Below are 27,081 nucleotides of genomic sequence, written 5' to 3'. Positions count from 1 at the left end.
AAAGGAATAAATGAAAATTATTCCTAAGCTCCTACTAGGTCGTCAGGTGTGCTGTTCACAGCTCTGGACCAGCAGCAGAGATCAGCTAAGCTGGGAGGAAAGAGGGAGAGGATGAGATAATGGAAGGCAACCTTCTCCCTCCGGTGCAGTGAAGGGAAAGTGTCCTTGCTCTCGGACGGGGCCTGGGAAAGGATCTGAGCCAGGTCTCTGGAGGCATATCCTGCACTCTTCCACCCCAGCTCACTGTTTGTGTAGGAATAAAAGGGAAAGATGATACTTTTAAAGTAATTCTATTATTAGTCTACTGAGTTTTTAAATGTTTCCTACTTGTAAGAGTTTTGTTCATAGACCAAGACACAAAGTTCTCTTTCAAATTCAGAAACTCAAAACTGGACTGGCCTTTAAAGACAACTGTTAGTCAACCTACTACCACCATTTACTGAGCACTTAAAATGTAAAAGCAGGGAACTAAACATTGTACATATGTCAGCTGAATTAATCAAGAGGAACTAAAAAGATCCTCATTTTATAGGTGAGGAGACTGGTTTAAAGAAGGCTAGTACCTTGTTCAAGTTCCCAAAGATAGTGCAAGGGCAATCTGCTACCAACCGTCTTTCCTGCTTATCTTACAACACTCCAGGGGAAAAATTCCCAGTTCCCTTGGGGAGACAAATATTGGTTGCCTTTCTCAGGCCAATCCTGTGCTCATGTAGGGTGACAGACAGCCTTCTGCCATCTCAGGAGTGAATCTCAATTTGTCAGTCGTGATAAATCCATTCTCTTTGCAACCAACAGGTTTTAAAAAAAAAAAGGATATGTGACGCAATTTTGGTCAATTGAGACAAGACAACAGTGCTTTCAAAAATTCTCCTTTTGACCTCTGGATGGTGTCCTCTGCATAGCCTGCTGGCTCTGTGGCAGCCACCTCATACCCTGAGGAAGTCTGGCCTGAGAGAGCAACACGCTGAATACTGTGGAACAGAGAAGGAAAGACTGGGGCCCTGAGGACGCTACAGGGCTGCTCACTCACCAACTACCTCTGCATGTTTCGTTACAGGAAATAATAAATTATGTAACTTAAAGCCTCTTTTGTAGCTCCCATTACTTTGTAGATAAAACATCCTAACTCTTAAGTCTTTCCAACAATTCCACAATTACTTAAAAAATTCCTCTCTAGGGGTGGCCTGTTAGCTCAGTTAGCGTGGTGCTGATAACTCCAAGGTTGCCAGTTCAATCCCTGCACGGGCCACTGTGAGCTGCGCCCGACTTAAAAAAAAAAAAAAATTCCTCTCCATGCCTAAAGTAAATCTTCACTTGTCTGTCTTCCCTATCAGTTCATATATAGCCCACCTTTTTTTTTCCCTTTTCCTTTTTTAGAAAATGTTGCTTTTACTTTTTCATTATGGTATCAATTTATGTTTTAATTTAGCGTATATATTTAAAATACTACCTTTTAAGGCTTATCATAATCCACTTGCTGTATATCATGCTCCCTACTCCTTCTCTTCACCCAGCCACCGCTGATGCCAGTCAATCCTTTATCACCTATTACCTGGATTGTTCCCAAAGCCTCAAGGAGCAAACCTTCTTCAATTCATCCTCTGTCGCCCTGACCTTCCAAAATGGAATAATACCTGATCCTCTTGCCCCTTGCTTAAAACTCTCCGAATGGTTTCTCTCAATGTAGTCAGTGTAGTATTGATTTATGCACTCTAAAAACTTTTAAAATCAGTCACTACCAGTTAAAAATTGGGAGGTTTGAAAATAAAAGCCCAGATTTTTGGTTTATCTTAAAAAATCAGATTAGGCAACACGAGGTGTACAATGCTCTGTGGCACCAATTGACAGGATCTGAGACCTGCCTGATCCCTTTACACATGCACTCAAGGCGCTCTCAAGTTTGCCGCAGTCCCCACACCTCCCAGTTCTGTCCCCAACACTCAAGTGGACCATCAGCTGACAGTTTATTAAAGGCTTACGCTACTGTTTTATAGAGAGTAGCGTTAAAAAGAAAGATAAATATTCCTTGGATGGTGCTACCAAAAATGAAAAAAATGAAAGATAACTCTTACCTTGTTTTATTAAAAGGGTTTCCCTTGTCTTATTCATTTATCCTACCTTCTTGGTCTCTGCAGGCATTTGAGATTGTCACTGCTGACCCATGAGGCTCCAAACAATGAAGGAATCTATCCACGCAAGGCTTAGCATGAGCTCAGCCCTCCTAACTACTAGGCTTTCTCTCTCTCTATCACACTCCCACACTCCTTTGCAACTTTGCTCCCAGCACAGCAAAACCTTACACTCCCCGGGATGCACGTTTAGCTAAATGATGTCTCTGCACTTTTGTCGATGCCTCATTCTCTCTCTGAAAAGCTTTCTTCCTCCACGTGTGCCTTCGGAATACCTACCTACTCAGGACTCAGCTCAAATATCATCTTCTTTACGAACCTTTTCCTGTTGTTTCCTACTGTTAAAGGAGTGGCTCTGTCCTTCTTTGTGGCCTGTCATAGTCTATTGTATTAGGTTGGTGCAAAAGTAATTGCAGTTTAAAAGGCTAAAAATAATTGCAAAAACCGCAATGACGTTTGCACCAACCTAACAGCACGGAAGCACTTTATTGTACTTACGTACTTGTTTCACTTTTGTCATCCCTACGAGACTGTAAATACCTTACCCACACAAGTAGTTATTCCCGTCTGCATTTCATGGTGCCATGTAAGTACTTCTAGGCACTATGCTTTGAAGGTATTGGAATCTCTCTTACCTGACTTCTGTTTTACTGACTCGGGCTTAACCAATACTCTCGATTCCCTCTGTAAAATATGCTGACTGACGCCCACCATAAGGAATGTCAGCGGTTTAATGGCCCACTCGCTACCTCTCCCACCGGCTGAGCTCTGTGACCTGGAGTTAACTAAAGCTATGCAAATTGGGCTTGTCAATGTAAATATTAATATATAGTAGAATTAAATGCCACATAAAACTATAAAATAAGAATGGGAGGACAGCTTTAGAAAGACATATACATACACACACTCATAAAATTAGGTGTGACACAACTGAAAAACTGGGAAAAGCATAAACATCTAGGATTATACTCTGAGATTGCTTTATAAGGACCTTTCACTTCCCAATCTACTTGAAAAAAACAAACAAAAACAGAAGCTGGTGAGGGTTAGAAAGAAAAATGTTCTAAAACTATAATCAATGGACCGGTTATGGAAAGAAAAGGTTTTGGTCTCACACCAAGAGATGGAAAATAATTTAAATGCTATAAAGATAATTTTTAAATGAAATGTTTGTGATGTATATCGTTTTATATAATCCCACTTTTGCGCAACATTTTTGATTAACTGAGCAACTTTTGGGGCTGAGAATGCCAGGTCCGAGGGCTTTTGTGGTACCTGTGTATCTGCCCCTGCCCCACAGACATGAGCGCCACCAGCTCCATTTGACAATAGGCTTCTTTAAATCACCATCAACATCTCTTTAGAACCCACCATGAACTATAGACTCATGTTCTCATTACGTACGTTTTAGAGTACTCAGGATTCATAGTTATTGAATGACTACTACACGGCAGGCCTTGTTCTAAGTGCCTTATATATCAGGAGTGGATATAAAAAATACAATCCAGAATGAATCCAACGTAGCATGATTCTCCTACCTAATATTTTCTTAATTTATGGACTAAATCTATGTGAGATATGTATATTTAGACGTCTGTACTTTCATTTTTTATGTGTTGAGAGGAAGAAGACAATGGCTAGGAAGGAAACTGAATGGCATTGAGAAATGAAGATAAAATGTGAATTGTGAGAATCATAATAAATTTCAGTCTACCTACCTAGTGCTTTTGCAAGGATGTTGAAATGCTTGTAATAACTGTTGCGTCTGTAAACGGTAAAACTCTCTGCCTCATATATTTCCAACTACACATATTACCAAGAATGTAATTTTTTTCTTTCTTGGTGCAAAAATCTTGAATACTGCCATTCAAAGTACAACACAGATATAAGAAACATTCAATGCGTGTTGGAGTAAAAAAAAAAAAAAAAACAATAGAAAAACACTCCTCTATACACTCAGTTAAAAATATTCTTTAAAAAATTTTAAACTTTCAGAATAAATGATGATCCAATTTCAAGCACTGCTCCAGATATGTGTTTCTCTTCCTAGAGGTTCTTCCCTAAATAGCACTTCATTTTTAAAACGGGAAGCTTGTACGGTAATTCTTCAACACAGTGTCAGGAAGCCATTGTCTTCTCCAACCATTCATCTTGTTATCACCCCGATGCCATATTTCTGGCTGTTGCTCCAGAATGTCATAGAAAGCACCTGCCATAAAACCAGCTGCTGAGAAGAGCAGGAAGAAAATACCTAAAATGTCACTGTCTGACTAAGTACTGTAGTCAATTCTCGCTGCAATTTCTGCAATCACCACGTAAGTGCCCTTGATGTATAAGCGTTATAGAATTCTGCTCAGTGAAAACTGTGCCTGGAGCTTCAAAACTCTGCCTTAAAGAAACATCAATCTTGCTGTCTACCACATCCCTAAGGTCCATTGCTCCTCCTAACTAGAAGTAAAATCTTTGTTATTTTTAGAGAGAAGAACACATTGTTTTCCAAACTTCCATTAATATAGGTGTGTTTGCTGACATTTCTGTTGAGTCTTGAATATTAGCTCTTTTGATATGTAGTAGCTGCAGAGGACTTGCCAGAATTAAACGGACTATAGAAAATTACTCTGGTTTACGTTCATTAGAATGCTTTAAATCCCACGCTGAAGACATTTTTGTATCTTTCCAAGCCCCCGTTTTCCTAAAAATATTATTTATGAAAGATGCCAGCATTTAGTTATTTCTTAAACACTTCGCTAACACTGTGTAACTATTTGCAAAATCTGTTACTGGCTTAGCATTTCCTGAGCCACAGATAAGAGGTGTCTCTGCTTATCTCGGAATGACTGTTTTTCATATAAGATTTGTGCAATTCCTAGTGTGATGTTAATTTGAAAACTGCTGTAACAGGAACCAGTCACATATAGCGGGAAAACATGTCTTAGCTTTTGGTGAGTTGCTTCCCCAACGCTTTCTTACTCCTCGGGCCTTTGTAGATGTGCCTCCTGGAATCATGTTCCTTCCCCTTCTTTCCCGAACTCCTAATTGTTAATTGTTAATGGCTCAGCTCAGATGTCCGCTCCTTTAGAAAGCTCTCCCCGCCCATTCTCCCTATTCTCCTAGGCTGGTGTCCCTGCTGTGTTCTCCCAGGCACCCTCCCCGGCCTGCCCTCCCGGAAAGGGTGGCCGCAGTATCTCAACTATGGGTTTATACCCGTCTTCCACACCAGGTTATAAATTCCTTGAGGGTAGGAACAATTCATGTTGATTTTTTGATCTCTTGCATATAATATGGCGTCTGGCACATACAAAAAGAGCCATCAGAATTTAAAAAAATATTTTTTATAAATAAAATGAGTGATAACTCATGAATAAATTAACTAACACTTTGTTATCCATGATGACAAGTACAGGAGGCGAAACAGACCAACTGTGGGGGTTCATTTTTTTTTTTTTTTTTTTTTACGAGAATAATTGTGGTTCAAAAGTCATTCTGCTATTCACAGGGCTATTAGGAAGGATGTGAAGAAACTAACGCCCATAAACAATGGGAAAATAATCTCAGAGCATTCTGGTGATCAAATGCACAAATCTTTTGACCTAGCTCTGTACATCCAGGAATTCACTCTAAAAAATTCAGAGAGGCATAAAAGTTATATAAATAAGGCTATTCAGTGTAGCCTTGCTTATAGTGAGAAATTGGTGGTGGGCGGAGCTTAAATGTCAATGGACAGAGGACTGATTAATGCATTCTGCTACATCTGTGTTTTGGGATACTATGTGGTCAAACAGATTAAAATAGCCCTTCAAATGTAATATGTCACTTCCCAAGTCTTGACCTTCATTCCTACTCCTAGACTGCTTTTCTCCCAATTGTCAATGGTACCACAATCCATCTAGTTGCTCATGACTCAAACCTACGAGTCACCCTTAAATTCTTCTCCGTCTCTCACCTCTGCCTGCCCCTTACCTCCTTACGCCCTGAACCCTACATTTGTACAATCATCAAGACCTGTTGGCTCTACCAAAACATATCCTTTATCTGTCCACTGTTCTCCATCTCTACTGTAGCAACCACGGATGCTCCCCACAATCTAGTAAGTCTAATTCTCAAAATTCGCAGTTGAAGACAAATGGGAATGAGGGAAGAGAAGATTGACAGGAAAGCAATGAGGTAGTCTTCCTCATATTCCATATTCGCTTTAATGTAGTTGTGGTTTTCCTGGTTTTCTCATTAGTTTAGGTAGATGCCTGGCAGATGGCGGAATATAACAATCTGACTGGCCCAATCAGTGAAGTCTTGTTGGCGGAAAAATAAAGGGAAGCCCAGCTGGACAATGATAAATCAAGGTGTAGAGACTGGTGGAAATGGATTTGGACAGAGTTCAGAGTTCAGGGTTGCTTTCATTTCAGTACCAGTGAGTCAGCAAAGGAGCAGGGCAGAGAACATTCTGGAGTTGAGGGGAAAGTAAGTGGACAAAGTACCCTGTGGCCTCCTTCTTTCCTCATGAAGGTCGATGCATCCCCCAGGGAGTACGGAATCTTGGAGGCCAGAGAAGCCCCAATTGCTGGCCCACAGCTTTTTATAGCATTAGGCGGTGTGATGGGGCACACGTCAGCATTCCAGAATCTACCTCCTGCTTGTTAAGGGATTAGAGCTAGACCTTAGTTGCCACAGTTCTATACATACAATCAATCTTCACCTCTATTTTTCCCTTCATTATCTGGCCTCGGGCAGACCTGGTCATGGTCCAGTACAGAAATATAGGTACATCTTTCATGACTCATAAGAAAGAGGCTCTCTCTGCTTTTGTTGAACAGATACCCTACCATCCCTCATAGAGAAACATTTTAATGAGGTGTTTCTGACATCCCCAAATATAACTGCACCCAAATTACAAATGTATTTTTGACATAATTAAGGCACATTTTGTCTTCGTTTATCATGTCATGTTATAAATCTTATATTTTTTACTCCAAAGATTCAGGGTGTTTTATTTGATCCACATGTATAAATACTGTGCATTTACTATGCAGTAGGCACTAGAAAATAAGGGGTTTTAAAAATGAGTTCTTTAAGGAACTTATTTAAAATTTTCAATAATAAAGTTCTTTTAATAATTTGAGATTTAGCTAAGGCATCAGCCACACTTTCTTCCTCTCATACATCCCTGCCTTTTTTGTAGTACTATGTCAAAAGCAAGAAAGTAAGTGCCTAGATTTACCAAAGTGAATCAGATACTTCCAAGTGACACAGTACAAACGTCATAAGGAAAACTAGCGACCATCAGCCTAAGAGAATCTTGCACGGAGCCAGCAGTTATTCATTACAAAGAAGGATTGGAAAATCAGTTCAAAAAGGATTGGAAAATCAGTGAGATACAATATCAAGTCTGCCAAACCAAAGGCAAATATTGCTGGAGGGAGGATTTTCATTGCTGGTTTAACCAAACACATACCTGTAGCTCTAAGGATTCCTGGAACTTAATTAGCCTGCTTATCGAGAACAACACCTACCAACAAAACTTAAGCACTTCATAGGGAGTTACTGTTTTTTTTTCTTTTTTTTTCATTAAGCAAAATTCGAGAGTCAGGCATATATCCCTCAATTGCTAGCAGGCGCCTAGTAAAAATGCAGCCAGCAGCACAGCAGGATTTTAACTATTGAACTGCATCAAAGTTTCTGATTTCCATAATCAGTAGAGATGCAGTTTACCACCACAGGCAAGAGCTGCCTTTAGAAAGGAAATCTACGCATGGCCTCAGGCAGTGCTGTCTCACTTTTCCACTAACCCAGGAAAGGAATGGGAACTCAAAGTTTTGAGTCTATAAACATCCTAATGTCTCAAGTTTTATCTTTAAACCTCATGTACTTTAATTGCAATGTAATGGATTTCCAAGCTCAGTATAATATAATAATAACCAACATTTACTGAATATTAGCTACTTGGCAGGCCCTGGGATAAGCATGTTACATAAATTATCTTATTTACATCTCATAATAACAGGCACTATTTCTATCACCATTTTACAGTGAAGAACCGTCAGCTCAGAGAAGTTAAGAACCTTCCCCAAGGTGATAAAATTAATAGGTGGTAGAGATGGAATTCAAGCCACACAAGTTTCTAATCATTCTTCTCCACCACATTACACTACACTGTTGTAAACCACTCTTCCTCCTCAGTTATCTACGTCAGGGATTAGCAAACTTTTTCTGTAAAATATAGTAAATATTTTATTTAGGCTTTGGGGACCACGTATAGTCTTTGCTGGCCACAAAAACTCCATTTTGCAGTTGCAGTGTGAGAGCAGTCATAGACAATCCTTAAATGAATGAGCGGGTCTGTATTCCAGTAAAACTTTATTTACTCCAACAGGTGGCAGGCAGATTTGGTCAATAGTTTGTGAACCCTTGATATAAGTAAAACGCACGTTGCAGACACATTTGAATATTTATTCTGTGGTTTTGCATAATCCAGTTTGGGAAAAACAGGTTGCAAGAAAACCGAATAAAAATGAGAGAGAGAGAGAGAGAGAGAGAGAGAGAGAGAGAGAGAGAGAGAGAGAGAGAGAGAGAGAGAGAGAGAAACCAATGCAAAAGAAAAGGGAAAGGGATTAAATTTTGTCTCTTCTGTCCCTCACCAGCCAATCTGATAACAACAGGGAACCTATATGACCTTCCCTCCAGTTCTGCGGCCTGGGTTCCCTGCTCCCACTGGGCCCATGGATACTCTCTCAGCCTCTGGCATCCTGGCCAGGCCACAGCTGATATCCCATCAGTGGACTCTCTCTTTTAGGTGGTCATGCCTTATCTTTTTCCACCTAGCTGGAACCTCAGCCCCTAGAGTCCAGTGAATTTACATTTTTTTAGGTCCATTTTCTATGTTTTCACTCACGCTAGGAAAAATGTCCCACTCTCCGATAACTGAGTCCAATAGCTAATTCAAGAAATGCTCTACTGCATTGCTAGTTCAAAATCCCTAGTCCCCTGATTCACATCTAAAACATCATTTCTAAATATGTCAACTCTGCTTGTGGGTCTTGTTTTAACTGTTGCCTCACTTATTTCAAGTACTACAACACTGATACCATAAAAGAATTTAGAGAATCTTTGTCACTTAAGAGCTCATGGTCACTGGATCTAACTGGTAACTGGCAAAAGTGGTTAAGATTGATTTTAGAGATTTAGCTTTGTTTTCATGTTCTGAATAATGAGAGAAAAGGGTAACGTTCAGTTTCACACAACTAGAAGGTAGAAGTATTCAAGCATGTAACACTAACGATGACTTTGGGTATCAAAATCTAGACGCTGGGGTAGAAAAAATCATGGGGACACTAAAATGTCTAAATGTACTAAAATGATACACAGAAAGCAAAATGAAATATAAATGACATTACAAATTCCTGTTAAGAAAGAATGTCTCTGATTAATAAGTACATCTCAAGTAACTTAATTAAAAAGAATAAGATATTCAAATGATTGTTTTTGTACATTACCAAGATCTTCACTGAGACCCCTTAGGAAGAAGGAAACTGTAAAGAAATGCAGTTTAGTACCGTTTGGTACTTTCTCATTAATTCTTAGCTGCTGTTCTTCTCTCACTCCTCTTTGGGTTACTTCACTGTATGTGAGTTACTTCGCTTTTCTCTCTGCTGGTGACAATTGTGTCTTGTCCAGTAACAAGTGTCCCCTCTCTGATTTCCACACTTCGATATTAAAGAAGCTTGAAAAGGTTCCCTTGTTTTATTTTTTTTGTCCTTACTGTGTAGATGTTTGTGGTTTACTTTTCTCAAGTCTGCTAATAATAATATACTCCAATTTAAAAACACTGTCTTAACCAAAACAAATTCTGAAAATGCTATGTGAAGACTCGGTCTCTTAGGGCTTAGGTAGGGGATGTCGTCTTTGTATATTGGTTTGAGGGAAGTGAATATTAGAGGAGTGAGTATTATCAACAATATGTAATTTAATTTTTAAGAAAGTATTCAGAGTGAGTCACTGCTCAAAGTGAGAGTTCAGAGTAAAGAAACATGGTCACCAGTGAGGAGTTAATGTTTTGGAAAAAACACTAACAAAATTCAATAGTGACGTAAGGATGGGTCAGTGGTGCATACCCTATGCATTCCCAGGGAAGCACAATTCACAGTCATCCATTAGAGGTGTTGAGATGGTCTGCTATGGAAACACTCAAACAGCAGTACCCTCTAAGCGTGTCTGAGCCCTGAAACTTTTACCCCCAATACCTGTTAGTATCTCCTAGAACTATTTCGTGGAAAGCAATCAGGGAAGCTTTCGGAGAATTAATTTCATAGTTTACGGAATTTAAGAGATAGTTTAAAATTTTAGCCACATCCTTATGAATTTCTTCACATTCTTTCTGGAAATTCCTAATAGAGTTGAACATGTCAATCTGATACAGTTGAATGTAACTTCTAATAAGGTTGAATGTACCAGCGCTGATAAACGGTGCAGGGAAATGGAAGTAGGACTTGGAACTACTCGCCAGTAAGCGCCGTAAATGATCACGATCGTGACAGAGCCTCGCCCTGGTTTTGGATTAACTGAGTGTGACTCTGGGATAAAGAGATTTCAAGTCTCTTCAGTTCACTTATATCTAAAGTGGGGCTACACTTGCCCTGTCTACCCAACTGGTACATTTTGAGAATCAAGTGACCAAGACCAAGATTAAAATCAAGAATTTTTCACAAATAATAAAGTGTCATGAAAACATTAAAAGTTACAAAAGTGTATAAAGTAATATTATTATTTCGACCACAGCATCAGCTTCCTTTTTATAGAGTCCCACTAAATACTATTGTGATTTCTTCTTTTCTTGAAATTTGACCAGAGAATACTCTTATAATATCTCACTTTACCCAGTCAGAAAATGTTTATTTAGCCATTAACCATAATCATGTATCAATTTTTTTCAGAAAACACAGGGCAGAAATCTGTAATAAAATCATAATACTTCGTTGAAAAGAAAAAAAAAGGTTGATTGCGAAGGGGTCTGTATCACCTGACTGGGCTCCATTAGGACCCATTTCTGGCGGCCCCTTCTTCCCACTGAATAAAGACAGTAGGACTCCATATTCTTTGAGTCCTTCATTAAACTATTGATCCCTTTAGCATTATCCATAATGTTCCAGCAGCTCAGCATGTCAACTGGCGAAGTGCTAGTCTCTCACTCCTTTCAATAACTTCCACACTTTATGGAGAGAAAGTCATAATGATTTATTTACCTGACATTTTCCAGTCCGGATGTCGTACAGGGCCACTGAACCATGGCGCGCTCCCACTGCTATTCTGTGATTCCGCTCGTAATAGCTGACCATGTAGAACCTGAATGGAACATTTTTACAACAACGACAACAACAACAAAAAAACCCAGGTGAGATGACCTGCACATGGAAGTGGACAGCAACACATGTCAACGATTAAAGCCAACCCTGATATATACTCTTAAATAAAGGTATCTGTAATTAATATATTGAGATTTTTTCAACAATGTTTCATTTTGGTAATTCTTGAAATCAACTGAAAGAAAAATGATTCAGAATGCCATGAAGGCCTGTTAATAATAATTTTCAATAGAAAACAATTTCATAGTAACAAACAACCTGGTTTTGAAATAAGAAATAAGGGTCAGATACAAAAAAGATTAAATATAAAAACTCAGTTTTGCTACAGTACTATTATGCAAATATTTCTATTTGAACAGAATTGGAAAAGATGAAAAGGCTTACATATTCAATCTAATTATGTTCCCATGGTTTATTATAGTATTAAGGAGTGAAATGTACTTTCTACCAGAACAATCATAAAAAAGCCATATAAATGTTATGCTTAGGTTCACATCAATAATTTAGAATTAAAGTAGAAAGTTACCCACCAGAAAAAAGTTATTTGGCAAATTCCCTAGATTGTCCACATTTATCAGTTTATCTAAGTGACAGCTGTGTATAAATAAACGTATTTGATGCTTATTTGGCATTGCACAAAAGTAGGATTTAGGGAAGATGGTTTGAAGTTTATAAGAGGTTGGTTTATTTTTATTTATTTTTCTTTTTTCTAGATTAATTTCCATGACTGGATTAAATATATGAATTCCTAATATAGGTTTTGTCATAATGACTTCATTGCCATATGTCTAGAATTCAGGAAAGTAACAATGAAAATAATTAGAAGTGTAAATAAGGTATGTTTTATACCCCCAAAGAGTTTTGAGTTACCTTTCCATTATCTAGTCCTGCTATCTCAGTGCAAGTTGCCCGGATGAACACGTGGCCTATCCTAAATATTTATGAGGATATTGCATCAATTCTACTACACAGTCCTTGCCTTTTTTCCCCCTTTGGATCTACACTACCAGAAAAGTTTGGTAACTTTTCTGTTATTAGTTTTTAAAACCCGGGAGGGGGAAGTAAAACAACGGAAAAGAAATATCATTCTCTATCCCTTTCTTAAGATTGATATAGAGTAAAAAAGAATTAGGGCATGGGACTGCGTTTCTGAAATTCTGGTAAGAAAAGTTGAGAGAGAGAGAGAGAGAGAGAGAGAGAGAGAGAGAGAGAGAGAGAGAGAGAGATGAATGTGAGTATTTTGAAACCAGGGACATTCTAACAAAGCTAGTTTTGTATTAGCAGACATGACATGAACACATATTTCATCAATATGGAAAACCACTGAGTTTTTAAATTTTTTGTTTGTTACCTATTACTAAGTAATAGATTCAATAATACTTTTGTCCCATCCCTAAGCCTTACCCAGTGATGCAAACTCCTTCCTCTTTAGTGGAAGATCAATGCTTCATATTTAGTTACATTCAAGACCCTGCTTTAGGATGTACTGCTGGGTTTTGCTGGGCTCAGGTATGGGATGTCCTCTTTGTATACTGGTTTGAGGGGAGGAAGGGTATGGAAGGCTGCTGACACATAGGAAGCTTCCCCATTATTAAGTGGTCAGGAAAAAATTAGTTTCTCAAAGCTCTTCCTGTTACAGTATATTTATTATGCTACCTTCATACAGAAGGTAGGAATCAGCACTCAAAATCTAGTGTTCTTATACTCAGAAATAAAAATGATCAAGAAGAGTTAAAAAATGTTTACTAGTTTGTCATTCAATAATTAATTACAGTGGTCTAAATATTGGGCAACACTATATATCTATAGCTCTGCCTATATTTGTATCTGTATCTCTATCTATACACATAAGCACACACAATTTCTATGATAGTACAGTCACATGGAATATAACATCTAACAAATATTTTAACAAATATTTATTCTGTGGTTAATAAGCCACAGGTATTCCATTGGTATTAAAAAAATAATCTATCATTAAGCTTTGCACAGATGTAACAGCTATATTGCCCAAATCCCACAAAATGTGAATATAATTACCCCTCATAATAACCCCCTTCAAAACAACTATTGGTAAAATACATTTATGTTGAAAAAATTTTACTTAGTTAACTAGAATCTAAAAAGGTTTGTTACATTGACCATTTTCTATGCTCTGGATATCAACCTCATCCTTCTGTATCATCCACAAACACCAGTATTTATGGGAGAAAAAAAAGAACAAATCTGTTATTGGTATCAAATCTTTAGTTGGTCTGAAAGGACCACGTATTACAGATCTGCATTTTCCATTCTTTGCAATTTACTACTAGATTAATGATTCTAAACAGCATCTTAAAGAATTTTGGACAGTGGATATCTTATGGCATATCTAGGACTTCTTGATCAACGTTTTATTCCTTTAATAGTGTCGCTTTTAACAGAATAAATCTATGATATGTATGCAATCACTTCCTAAGTATCCAGTCTGCGGACTGGCTGCAGTGAGCCTATCTCTGCTGAGGGTTTCCAGAACCTACTATACCCCTAGACTACTCTTCTCCGCTGGGGTGGCTGTCAAGCTTAGGGATGGTGAGATACATATTACTTGCCCCCAAAGTATCAATAGATTGAAGAGGAGGATCCATGACAGTTTTTAAGACTATTCTAGTCTTGACCTGATGCTGCAGGGAAGTCTTGAATTCCAAAATTTATGGGGTAGGGTTAAGAGTAAGGGTTCATGTGTGCTGAGCCTTCTGGAAATGGCATCTCAGTCTCCAGTTCACTGCATTAATAACATGTCACTTGGGCAGCATTTCTTGGGCAACAACCGGGTAAGAATCCTTTTGTTATATTCAAGTTAGAACAATGGCTCTTTCCTCAGCTCACCACAAGGAAACTCAGTTAAGTCAGAGAGAACATTGCCACTCACATGTGTACGTATATACGTGAAAGGAGAGTAAAGTGGAATTGAGTAATGTTGCAAATGTATCTCTTGCTGAGGCTGGGGTGATCCTCATCCAAAGTTTAGTCACTGGCCTCACCTTTCATTATTGCCCACATGCAGCCAGTGTGATCCTTTTCAACCATAAATCAAATCACTTGTTTCTTAGGCTGACAAGCGTCCTTCAAGACCCTGCGTGATATGGCCCTCCCACATCTCAGACTTCAGCACCTCTCTCCTTTGCTCACTCTGCTCTAGTCATATTGATCTCCTTGTACTTTCTTGAATATGCAGAGAGCGTTCCCACTTTGGAGTTTTAACACGTGTTGCTCTCTCTGCTTGAAAATCTCATCTGCCCGGTATCTCCATGGCTCAGGACTTCACTTCATTTGGTTCTCTGTTCCCAGGGTATCTTGATCAAAGGGGCGCTCGTGGGCCATCCTAGTGAATACAGCAGCTCATCCTCCATTACTCTTGAGTCCAACATCCTACTTTTTCTTTATTATACTTAGCATTTCTGAGAAATTAAACAATAACTTTTTTGTTTGCTGCTTGTTTCCCTCCTTTGAGACTCTCTTTTGTTGAAGAATGTGTGAATATGTAAATATGGTCCAAGCAAAGATACAGCAGTAAAAAGTTTAATGCAGTAAGAATTCATATATATGGTTCAAGCAAGCAGGACATAGCAGTAGTTTAATTCAAAATACAGGACTAGTGTACAAACTCTAGTCAACATATCGAATTTGAAGACCAATGAATATTTTATAGGGTCTAAAGTAATAATTGAGACAAACACAAAGCAAACAAAAACTGTTCAAAAAAGTTAGGCAGAAATCAAGAAACAAAACTGCCCCATGACCCTTCTAAAAATGTATTTTCAATTCAGACAAACAATTGCAGATTTACAAGAAGTTGGAGCCTGGGTACATTAGCGTCAGACTGATAGTTGCATAATGGACACTATTTAATTATATCTTTGGGAACTAGAAAATATTACTTGGGCTGAAACTTACGGAGGCAAACATAGCCTAAATAATGATCTATACAATAAAGTACATGTTTTTGGTATAAACGTGGTCCTGGGAATAAAAATTATTATAAGAATGAATTTGCCAGATACTTATATCACCACACATAAATTTCAATGAACATGGTATTATCACACAGAACATTACTGAATGAAATAATCACTTATCAATCATTATTAAATAGTAGAATAGGTGATTTTATTTCTCCAAAGCCATATTTGTGACTTCAGCTCTTCTGGAGTAACTGCCACCGGGGTGGGTTATGATGTGAAACACAAACGTGAATTGACTTCATCCTGGCGCAGGATCCTGGGGCAAATCACTTTGCTGGAGAGTTTGCCGGGTACCCAGTACCCGAATCTCTACATTATTTTGGTGCTTTCTACTTACAGTCTCCCTTGCATTAATGACTTTTTCTATCTTTATTAAAAATGGCCCCCAAATCAGAGAAAGTTTGTGTGAAATTTAAAAGTTACTTTGGAAAAATATAGTTAAAGGAAACATGCAACTCTCAGCAGCAATATGATTTGGGAAAAAGAAACCTGTAAAATCATTCCTTAATTACAAATTTGGTAATGTGCAGTGGTCTCAGGATACTGAGTTACTACCGTACATCATATTCTTGACCATTAAAATGCAACGAGAAACACTCTTCAACTAATCCAAAAATTAATCTCCAATTTAACATGAACCCATCTAAAATCTAAGCAGGTATGGAATAGAATGTATGAAATATAGCATTTACGATCCACTAACTGCAACTATTCGCTGCTAATATTCACTGAGTATTGAGTATGTCAGGCGTTGTCCTAAGTCCTTGGGTATGTATTTTCATAGGTAACTGAGTATTAGAAGCAATTCTTAATTGAGTTGCTTTTAGAATTTCTTGATGATGTTGATTTAAAATGGTTCACAAACTTTTGATTCTTTTTGTTACAAACGTATGAAGGCAATAGGTACTTATAAAAAACTCAAACACCACCAATAGGTATAAGTAAAAATTAAGTCTTTCCTGTCAAATCCCCCTCCCTCACCAAGGGTTAACTACTGTTAACAATTTGGTGGACTTTTCTAGAGCATTTTCTAATTTTTACTGCAAAAATGAAACATTTGATTATTCTGCAACTGACTTTTCTTCCCTCAGCACTTCATGGAGAACCCTACCATGTCAGTATATGTGATCCCATGTCATTCTTTCTCACACCTGCATGTGTATATTCCATTATTTAACTATTCCCTTCCTGACAGACATTTAAGTTATCGTATATTATACATGGATCCTTATATACCTAGGTGAGCCTTTTATAGAATAAATTCCCCAAAGCAAGATTCTGGATTAAAGCATACACATATTTAAAATTTTGATAGGCAATGACAAATTACCTTTCATTTCCACTAAAACTAAAAGAGAAGAGTGCCCCCACTTGGTATCAATAAACTTCCCCCCCCCCTTTTTTTTTTGCCAATACGAGGAAAAAATGGTATCACATTTCTGTTTTAGTTTATATGAAGTAACTTTTTAGATTGATTCATTTGATTACCCTTTGCAGGATATGCATGCAGGTTTATTAATGTAAACAAAAATTATGTAAAATCGAACCAATACACCGCACCCTTTTACTCATCATGCATAGTGGATAAGGAATGAGTCTCCTCAATTTCCATGTTGTGCTGCCAATAACCCATGGAAAAGATCCGAGCCTTAAACACAGGCAATCCTGTCCTGTTGGAAAGATTGGGAGGTCTTCTGCAGTGGAGTGATGTATAGGTCACTGTGACTATAAGAAGGTACCTACTCAATCCCTTCCCTGGCTAACGTGAGATGCCAAAGAGCTCTTCGGAGGGCCACCAGGTAAGGGGCCAGGGCCTAAGAGACTCAGGAGTAGGTTCTCAGAGCTTTGGTCAACAGCCCTCAGAGATGCCACAGTTGCAATCAAGGAAGGATGCTTTGTAAAGGAGGAGGCACTTTACAGAGCACGCTCTGACCCACCCACCAAGACTCCAGGCCTCCATGAGGCTAGTGTGTCTGAAAGATCTGGAGACAAGAAAATGTCTTTGGTGAAGGCATCAACTCAAGGGGAGCTGTGTTAGTTTTTGGGGGTGTGAGCGGTAGAGGGCGGGGAAATGTTTTCACCCGTCCAAAAGGACAGGATGAAAAGAGCTCTCATTCTGGGGTGGTGATGGGCACTGGTGGCGAATTCCATTTCATAGCCATGACTTCCCACTCAACATTTTGCACACTATAGTCAATAGATATTTCATGAATAACATTGCTGAGTATTTAATAGGTGAATTACTGGCCTTCTAAAAAACGCTGTAGCTGGGGTGTTAATAGGAGAATTGGACAGGGAGAACTTCTGCAAGGACAACTACCATGCATGTTGAGGCTGTACCATATGATGGCAGAGGAGAGGTCTCCTATTGCTTGACTCTGCCACTTAATAATTGTGTGACCTTGGACAAGTTACTTAACTTGCCCATGCCTCAGTTTCCTCATCTGTAAAACGGGAACAATAATAGTAACTATTAAGGTTGTGAGGATTAAATGAACAATACATATAAAACACTTTGAACAGTGCCTGGCACATAATAAGCACTTACAATGGTAAGTCCACTCAAACTTAGCAGCTATGATTGTATCATCATCATCATCATCATCAGCTGCATCTCTTAATATACTGTGTTTCCCGAAAATAAGATCTAGCTGGACCATCAGCTCTAATGCATCTTTTGGAGCAAACATTAATATAAGACTCAGTATTATATTAATTATATTATATTATACCCGGTCTTATAGTAAAATAAGACCAGGTCTTATATTAATGTTTGCTCCAAAAGACACATTAGAGCTGATGGTCTGGCTACGTCTTATTTTTGGGGAAACATGGAATACTACAGAAAGAATAAATAAAATTTGTTATTTTCCTAGGGCAAATAAGTACTGACTAATAATATGCTAATAAATAAGAGAAATAAATGCCCTAAAATATTTTCAACTTGCTTATTTCTTAAATACTTGTGATTTGTGAATATAACCTGATAACAACTGCAAATTACTTTAGTTTGAAACTCTTTATCATTTCAAACAGTCTGAGAATTAAATATTCTTGTTGTTATATAGTAAAATGGAATACTCCTGGAAGCTTTAGAGGTTTTTTTTGTTTTTTTTTTTTTAAATGAATAACTAATATTGAAAGACCTCTATCTTTGGGAAGTTTTTAGGAGTCGGGAAATGGACTAAACTGGTGTGGGAAGGATTTCTACTCATGTGAGTATAGGAGCAACATTTATAATTATTTGTTACAAAGAGTATACTACAAAATGATAACCAATTTCAGAATTTTACTGGAAGTCAGGACAGAAGCTATTTTATATCCCATTATTATTGTCACCATATGGGATAAGAACAAACCACAGTTTTGGAAGACTTCTTAAAAAAATGAGCTCATGCGTTGTTCTAAAGTAGACAGTGTTCATTTCCTTACTGGATTTTAAGTGCCCATTTAGGGTGAACAAAGCTGATTCAGCTTTTCACTTGAAAAGCAGAATCAATCAGTCTGTCTACATAATAACAAAGTTTAAGAAAAGGTAAACTCTCTGAAAATACAGACTTTTAACTCTTCTGTCTCATTTAGTTTTTTTCCAAAAAGTTTCAAAAGTTTAAATACTTATTTGTAATTGAATATTTTGTATCTTATCTATGTCGTAGCTTTAGTGTTTTCTCAATGATTTCATTTTATTATTTTTCATTTCAATTATTCTAATATGTATCCAATTTTAAATTTAAAAAGAAACACAGAGAGTATAGAAAAGAAACAATTAAGAAAGGAAAGTTACCCTTTACCATTAGTGCCTTCCATTCCCCCAGGTAACCATGACAAATACTCGGGTGTGTCTTAATAGATTTTTTTCTCTTCATACGTTTACATGTACATGCATGAATATCAGTCCTTACATACAGTATTCTCTTCCAAAATGATTTTATTTTATTCCTCTGAAGCTTTGCTAGTATCTCTTTAAATTTCTCTTCTACTGACACCTTTCCATGTCAGTACAAATGGATTGACCTCAATCTTTTTAATGCCTGTATGGTATGCCACAATTCTAGTATCTTTTAATGGAAACAACTGTTGGTAAGCAAAAATTACCTTTAGAGGATAGAAGTGAGTAAAGTGTTTTAATATAAAGTATATTTTCTATGTAAAATAGCACGTACTAAGAGGTTCCCAAGAAAGGCCAATTGAGAGATAATCAGTTAAATCCAGTAAAACCATGTAAAACACTTTAAATTTCATTGTCAATACTACTAAAATTTAGGTGATTTATCCACTTACAGTAAATTAGAGAAATTTATATTCTACGTCCTTTAAAATCAGTGTTCTCCTTACTACCACTATTATTCTTACAACTACTATTACTCTACTGTCTTAATAGCTACTAAGAAGCCCGAGTAGTTGAGCCATTAAATATATTGCTCAGGTCTATGCGTAACATAGATTGTTTGAACATTTCTTCATTCTTGGCAGTGAAATATGCAATGTAAAAGAATACACACTGTAATTTTTGAAGAGTGATCATTGATTCATTAGCCAGAGATTCACAATGGGATTTAATAGTGTTTCACTCGATGACATCCAATTTTTGCATATGGAAATAGCTCAAAAATTTGGAATCAGAAGGATTTGCCTGCCTGATGAACATCTATTCACCTGCTAAAATTTGGCTTAAAATATCACCAATTCTCCTTTTTCCTCCTGTGCACACTGCCTGGTCCTGCCTTTGTGTCCCTCTGGTCATAGCACCTGGGACTCTTCTATGTGTCCTGGATACACTTTTAGTTCAGAGCATGCAACCCTTCCCTGATGTACCACTCTGTCTGTCCCTGCCAACTGTCAGGTCTGTGAGGGCAGCGCCAGTGCCTGACTGACCAGATGCAGCTGAGTGGCCCACACCACCCAGACCAGCACAGTGCACAGGGCAGACACACGTTAAAACTCTGCTGAATAAATTCTACAAGACTTGCAGAAAATTGTAATCAAGAAAAGCTACACAATTGCTTAAAAAGTATTTTACTTGGTTAAATCACTTGCCCTCCATTTACTGATTCCTAATTAGTCAGTGACTTCTTTGTTTCCAATTTTGGAATTGGGTGCTGTGATTTAACATGTATATGCAAAAAATCAGTCAATTAAAATATTTTAATATTAATTTTCAATTCTAAAAATAAACACCATCTAGTGTTATTTGAAATAATTGGATGTTATAATCCATAATGGAGTGACTAATTAATTAAAATTTCGTGATTGGGAATGACATACTGATTCATCAAAAACAAATACTGAATGATCAACATTAAATATCACTGAAGTTCATATTGATTTTTTGACTTTTTATAAGTATAATGAGTAGATTATGTTTTTAAAAAAATTATTTTTTTAGAGAAGTTTCAGGTGCGTAGCAAAATCGAGCACAACATACAGAGAGTTCCCACATACCTCTTGCTACCCCCACCCCCACGCACAGACTCCCCCATTATCGACATCCCCCACCAGATGGTACGTTTGTTACAATCAATGAACCTACACTGACACATCATTATCACTCAAAATCTATAGTGTACATTAGGGTTCACTCTTGGTGGTGTACATTCTATGGGTTTGGACAAATGTGTAATGACATGTGTCCACCATTATGGTATCATGCAGAGAATTTTCTCTGCCCTAAAAATCCTCTGTACTCCGTCTATTCAGTCCTCCCCCATAACCCTTGGTAACCATTTATCTTTTTACTGTCTCTATAAGTTTTGCCTTTTCTAGAATCTCATATAGTTGGAATCATACAGTAGTAGCCTTTTCAGATTGGCTTCTTTCACTTAGATATGCATTTAAGGTTCCGCCATATCTTTTCATGGTTTGATAGCTCATTTCTTTTTAGTCTTGAATAATATTCCATTGTCTGAACGTACTATATATAATATGCTTTTCAAAAGCACAACAGTAATACTATATTAAAACTATGTCTTTGATTTCTACCTATTTTTTTCCCCACAAAATTTTATCAGGTGAAAAAATAGCTTTTTTCACTCTAATTTTCCCACGAGTGTAGAGTTGAGTTTCCCAGATCCTACATGACGTGATACCTCACAGGCAGAAGCAGACACGAGAATCTAAATGATGTCTATTAAGCAAGAGACTGGCAAAAATATAGAAAACAATGCTATTCTTCTAATTTGTTTTGTTTTGGAAAATATAGTATTTCATTAAAATATTATTTGAGGGTAAAAGGGATCAAATATATGGTGATGGAAGGAGAACTGACTCTGGGTAGTGAACACACAATGTGACATATAGATGATGTATTACAGAATTGTACACCTGAAACCTATGTAACTTTACTAACAATTGTCACCCCAATAGACTTTAATTTAAAAAAAGATATATATTATTTATATGAGCATATAATGGGTTGTTTAAAAATAAAATAATCTTAAAATTTCTTGGTTTTAATTTCTAATATGACAAAGATTGATAGTTATAACCCATATAAATAAAATTTTTGGGGGGCCCTCAGTAATTTTTAGAAGTGTAAACAGGTCCTGAGACCAAAAAGGTTGAGAATTGTTGACATAGAGTCTCCTATCTTTGAAAAAGTAGTCTCTTTCTCTCTCTGTATATATACGTGTGTGTGTATACATGTGTGTATATATATGTATATGTGTATATATCTAAAGATATATATATGTGTATGTATATATATACATGTGTATATAAATATATATATATATATATCTTAATATCTCATACATATTTTATACCAGGGTGCCAAAAAATTGTATACACATGACTTGTATTAATCTTTTGTTATTGGTATATATTGAGTATTAAAATTTTAATACAGTTTTTCCCTTTCTTAAAAGGTGTATACACTTTTTTTGGCACCCTCTGTGTGTACCTTAATATTTCATATATAGCTTAAGATATATGTGTGTGTGTGTGTGTGTCTGTGTGTGTGTCTGTGTATCGCCTAATAATTCATATCTTTGGGAATTCTATATATCATATATTTTGTATCTTTAAGAATTTGAGTTCAATGAAACAAAAGCAAGCCAAACACTTAACAAGCACGTAGGTTGCTGAGAAGAGACAATAGGATAACTTTGGAATCAGCGGGGTGAGACAAGATTTAGGACTGGGAAGAGGTGTCGAGGAAGAGAGCTGAGGTAACCCAGGGGAGGGAGAGGGTGTGAGCAGAGGCCTGCGTGTCTGCTCCATCCCTGTGTTCCAGGAGCAGACCATTTGACCCCTCCCTGCAGCCACAGGGTTTCTGAATTTGTTCCTTCAACAGGTAAGGCTGCTGGGAACATAGGAAAATGAGTCAGACAAGTTCCCTGGTCTTCTGTGCCTAAGAAGTCAACGAAAACATGAACAAGATGAGTTCAGATGATATTAGTTCCATGAAGATAAAAGAGTCATGGGATAGTGATGGTGAGGAGGCGACTGTAGACAGAGAGGTAAAGAGGGTTCAGCTGAAGGAATGAGGAGACCAAACAGTCCACATCGAGATCTGGAGGAGAAGTGTTCTAGGCTGAGAGAACAAAAAGTCCTGAGGTAGAAATAAGCTTGACCTTATTTGAAGAATAGAAAAAAGACGAATGTGCCTCCGCATAATGAATTTGAGATTGGGATTTGAAGAACGCAGGTTGATACATTTAATAAGGTATCACCTGTAATGTGAGCCCTAAATGACAGGCAGTGCTGCCAGGTATTATGGACCATGGCGGTTTGTGTAGCACCAGAAGTCCTGAGTTCTTGAACGACGCCCCTTCTGGGACCAGCAGCATTAAAATTCAAAGAGAGCTGGGAATCCCTGGAAAAGGGAAGGGTCCTTTAGAGTAAGTAGAATCAATTTCAGAAAAACTAATCCTAGGTGTTCCTCGTCTAGCTTAGCTTCTTCCCCGGTACTGGATCCCAGGGCAGGTTATGACTTTGAGATATAGGGAATGCAGAAAGTAGAAGTTTTAAGAAAGAAGAAATGAGTTTCACATTTCAGTGCAAAAAAAGGTTCCATTGAATCAGTGGTTCTCAAAGTATAGTCTACGAGTGCCTGGGGAACTTATGCTCCTATGAGGAAGTTTGTGAGACCAAAACTTTTTGTAAAAATACTGAGACGTCATTTTCATCGTGTTGACTTTGTACTGATGGTGTAAAAACAATGATGGCTAAAACTGCTGGTGCTTTAGCCCATATCAGGCAGTGGCACCAAACTATACTGGTTGTCACTATTCTTCACTGCCACGCACTGGGAGTAACTAAAACAAAGTAACAAAGCATTTTCACTTAAGAATGTCCTTGATGAAGGAGTAAAAATTATTTTTATTTAAATTTTAACCTTTTATTTAGTTTTATTTAACCTTCAATTTTTAAGGGGTCCTGAGACCAAAAAGTTGGAGAACCACACACTAAAGACTGAAAACACTTGGCAATGAAAAAACTGTTTGGAACCAAAGGGAGCGAGAGATATTAGTAAAATAGTCGGGGCAAAGGTCAGGTTACAGTAGACCTGAAGGGCACAAGAGGTGAGAAAATGTGCGCAGCCTCCTTTTCCTGGAGAAGGAGAGATGAGAGACTGGACAGCAGCTACAGGAGATGAAAAGGGAAGGCAGGGTTTTAAATGAGAGGTGATGAAGCAGGCTTCCAGGTCGAGGAAGAGAGGCCACAGAGCAGTTGAGGATAAAAGTGAGAGAAGGGTTCTCTAAAGAACAAAGTCCGAGAGGAGGTGAGGGAGGCTGGCATGAAGGATGAAGCAAGGAAGAGGCCTGGAACACAGCAGTCATGTTGTCCTTGGATGAGATGGCACAGCTCCGCGTGTCCCCGACCTGTGGATGCCGCCTGTGCAGTGCGTGCACACCCACCCCTGCAGAACGCAGAGCGGGTGAAAGATCTCTTCAGCAATGCTGGGCTTCACCTTCATATGACTGTCAGCACAAAAATGCTCTAAATGTGTCCATTTGTCAAATGAAGAACAGGAGCAGGAAACATATGACATGAAGTCCTTTCCAGATTCAAAATCCCACACCTCCTAATTCTATAAAAATAATGCAGCAAGGTCACTGCTTAAGTGAAATAGCTGGTGCCATTTATTATGACGAAATTAAGGACTACACACGTGAAGCGGCATAGCTGGTATCATTACTCAACCACAGTTATTGAATGCCTATATCGAGTGTTCGTATTTTCTAAACTAAAAATTGGGCCAGAGCCCAACGAAGGATTTCTTTTGAATCTGTGAATTTATTTGACAGGTCTTTAAAAGGCATAAAAATTAAATTACTCTTCGTTATACATCAAATAAATTGCCTCGACTTAAAAGACTAAAAATGCATGAAATAAGGATCTATCTGGGAATTCTCGGGCATGGAGCTTTTGGCCAGATGATTCTCTCTTCTAGTTGCTACTGGCACTATAAACAAAATGGGTTTATACCCTTAGTGTGCAAAACTGAGGAGTTGCACATGCCTAACAATCACATTTAGTAGACATATCTATTTCTTTGCTATGAAAAAACCCTGAAATCTCTTATATCTCCAAATATAATCATATTTTCCCATCAACTTACAATTCCATTAAAGAATCCCTAATCCTTTATTTGTTATGTATTATAATACTACTAGTCCTCGATAACATAATAAAATAGCCTTAAAATTTTAAATTACATTATAATCACATTATATTCCCAGAGGCACTTTATCTTCCTTTCTAACTCAGCTTTGATAGTCAGTAGCTTATAAGAGCTTGAATTTTTCTATTCTGAGATTAGTAAAGGATATTTTTGCAAAATGAGTAACAAACCCTTAAAGTGTTCATTTTAGAACAAGTATATATCACACGTGTGTTCTATACTGCTTTTCTCTTAGTTTGGTAACATCTGTACATTTCTACATTTTCATATTTTATGCAACCTCATATAGTAGTGTAAAATGCGTTAGAGTTCATACAGTGACAAAAGAGGAATAATTAATCAAACTGAGTCAAGCTTGTTGCTGGTTGGTCTGCTATGAGGGATTTCACAAGGATATTCAAGTTCAGTAGCACAGCAACCTGTAACTAAATTTTAACGATGAATTGTGAGGAAATTTTAGTGATGTTTCTCTTCCCAAAACTTGAAAGAGGTTAATTCTACTTTCTTAGTGTCTAGGATATTTTTAACTGAGGATGCTGCATTATTTATAGTCCAGACAATTAAATGTAAATTACTCAGAACCTCTGTACTTCTGCGCCTAACAATAATTATATACAGTGCTGGATGAGGCCGTTTTGAAGACCATCTAAGAGACGGACAAAGACAAAACAATGCCCAATGAGATTGGAGAGAATCTAAGGAATTCATTCCTTAAAGATTACCTTATTACATCTCGTACTCTGCTTATTCATAAACACAAAATTAATTCAATGCTGCAACAATCTTGTTGCTAATATATCTGTTCTAAAAAAAATGCAGTTTAATTCCTATATAATAATATAGCCTTATTGATTATAGCGATGAAAAATCTGGCAGTAGAACTATTTTTGTGTAACTGTGCTTTTTGAAGGATGTGGTGGGTGCTACATTCTCTCAAGGTCACTAAAATCTAAATAATTTTCTTTTATTATTAATGGATGCCACCATATTAATAATAATATCCCTAGAACTAAAATGTGAATTATTAGGAAATATTTAAATCTATGGTTATAAAGTTTATACATCAGTTAAAATTACGTGACTTTGTATTTTGTACTAAATACATTATAGAAAAATATTTATAGATACATAAACTCCTCCAGAAAGATCTAGGGTATTTCCGTTAATATAAAGAAGGCTTTCATCTTCCTGATTTAAAAGAAGTGTCTTGATTGAGCCTTCCTAGAAGGGACCCTAAGCAGTGTACTGCATGCCATCAGCATGACCCCCGACAATAAGAGCTCTGGCTGTCTTCTTACGACGCGGACCTCTTGGAAGGGCCTCAGTGCCAACTGCTGGATAATGCTGAAGAAACACTTGGGGAAGGCAGTTCTGAAGGAGACCAGACATGCAGCCCTCCGATGGTTGAGTTTAATCTAGGGATATAAACTAGAATGTGTGGAGGAATAAATGGACCATGTGTCCATTTAACTAGCTTCTAAGTGTTGCGTTTTTTTCAATCGAGTTTTAGATAAAAGCTGATTAACGAACAGTTTGAAGTTACAGTCCTTGGCAGGCCTTCTGTGACAGGCTAAGGGCAAGTCTTTAAAAACTAATGGTGCATCACTGGAATGCAGGAGCTGAAGGGGTGTCTTTAGGTGTTTCCTTGGAAATTCCGTTTGTTCAATAGAGAAACACAGAAGTATTCCAAGATCCAAGGTTTTACATACCAGAACATGGTCACAAAGAACAATGACTCAGGCGCTGTTTCTCTTGGTTTGGGATTATTGCAGTACTTTTCAACTTTAGTGAACATAAGAATCACCATGGGAGGCTGTTAACTGCAGCTTCCCAGGCTTCACGATAGATGGAAGTGGCGGCTCCCAGGGGGAGCGGAGAACTCAGGTAATTCTCTTGAAGACAGTCCATGAACTATACTTAGGGATCCTTCTACCCTACAGGGCCTAACAGGGGTGAGCGCTCAATACCTG

At 37.6% G+C, this 27,081-nt stretch overlaps 1 protein-coding gene across 4 annotated transcripts in view; it reads right to left on the bottom strand.

Annotated features, from left to right (window-relative positions):
* WDR7 (WD repeat domain 7) overlaps positions 1-27,081 on the bottom strand; it is a 299,900-nt gene that overhangs the window by 49,911 nt on the left and 222,908 nt on the right. For all 4 annotated transcript variants that reach the window (XM_019722246.3, XM_019722262.3, XM_074339915.2 and 1 more), the window contains one exon: positions 11,363-11,462. In XM_019722246.3, the coding sequence (XP_019577805.3) occupies positions 11,363-11,462 (100 nt within the window). The remainder of the gene's footprint in view (positions 1-11,362; positions 11,463-27,081) is intronic.

Source organism: Rhinolophus sinicus, chromosome 4 (genome assembly GCF_057876585.1).
Source record: "Rhinolophus sinicus isolate RSI-liver-muscle chromosome 4, RSI-T2T, whole genome shotgun sequence".
Classification (NCBI taxonomy): Eukaryota; Metazoa; Chordata; class Mammalia; order Chiroptera; family Rhinolophidae; genus Rhinolophus; species Rhinolophus sinicus.
This window is presented reverse-complemented; position numbering and strand designations above follow the sequence as displayed.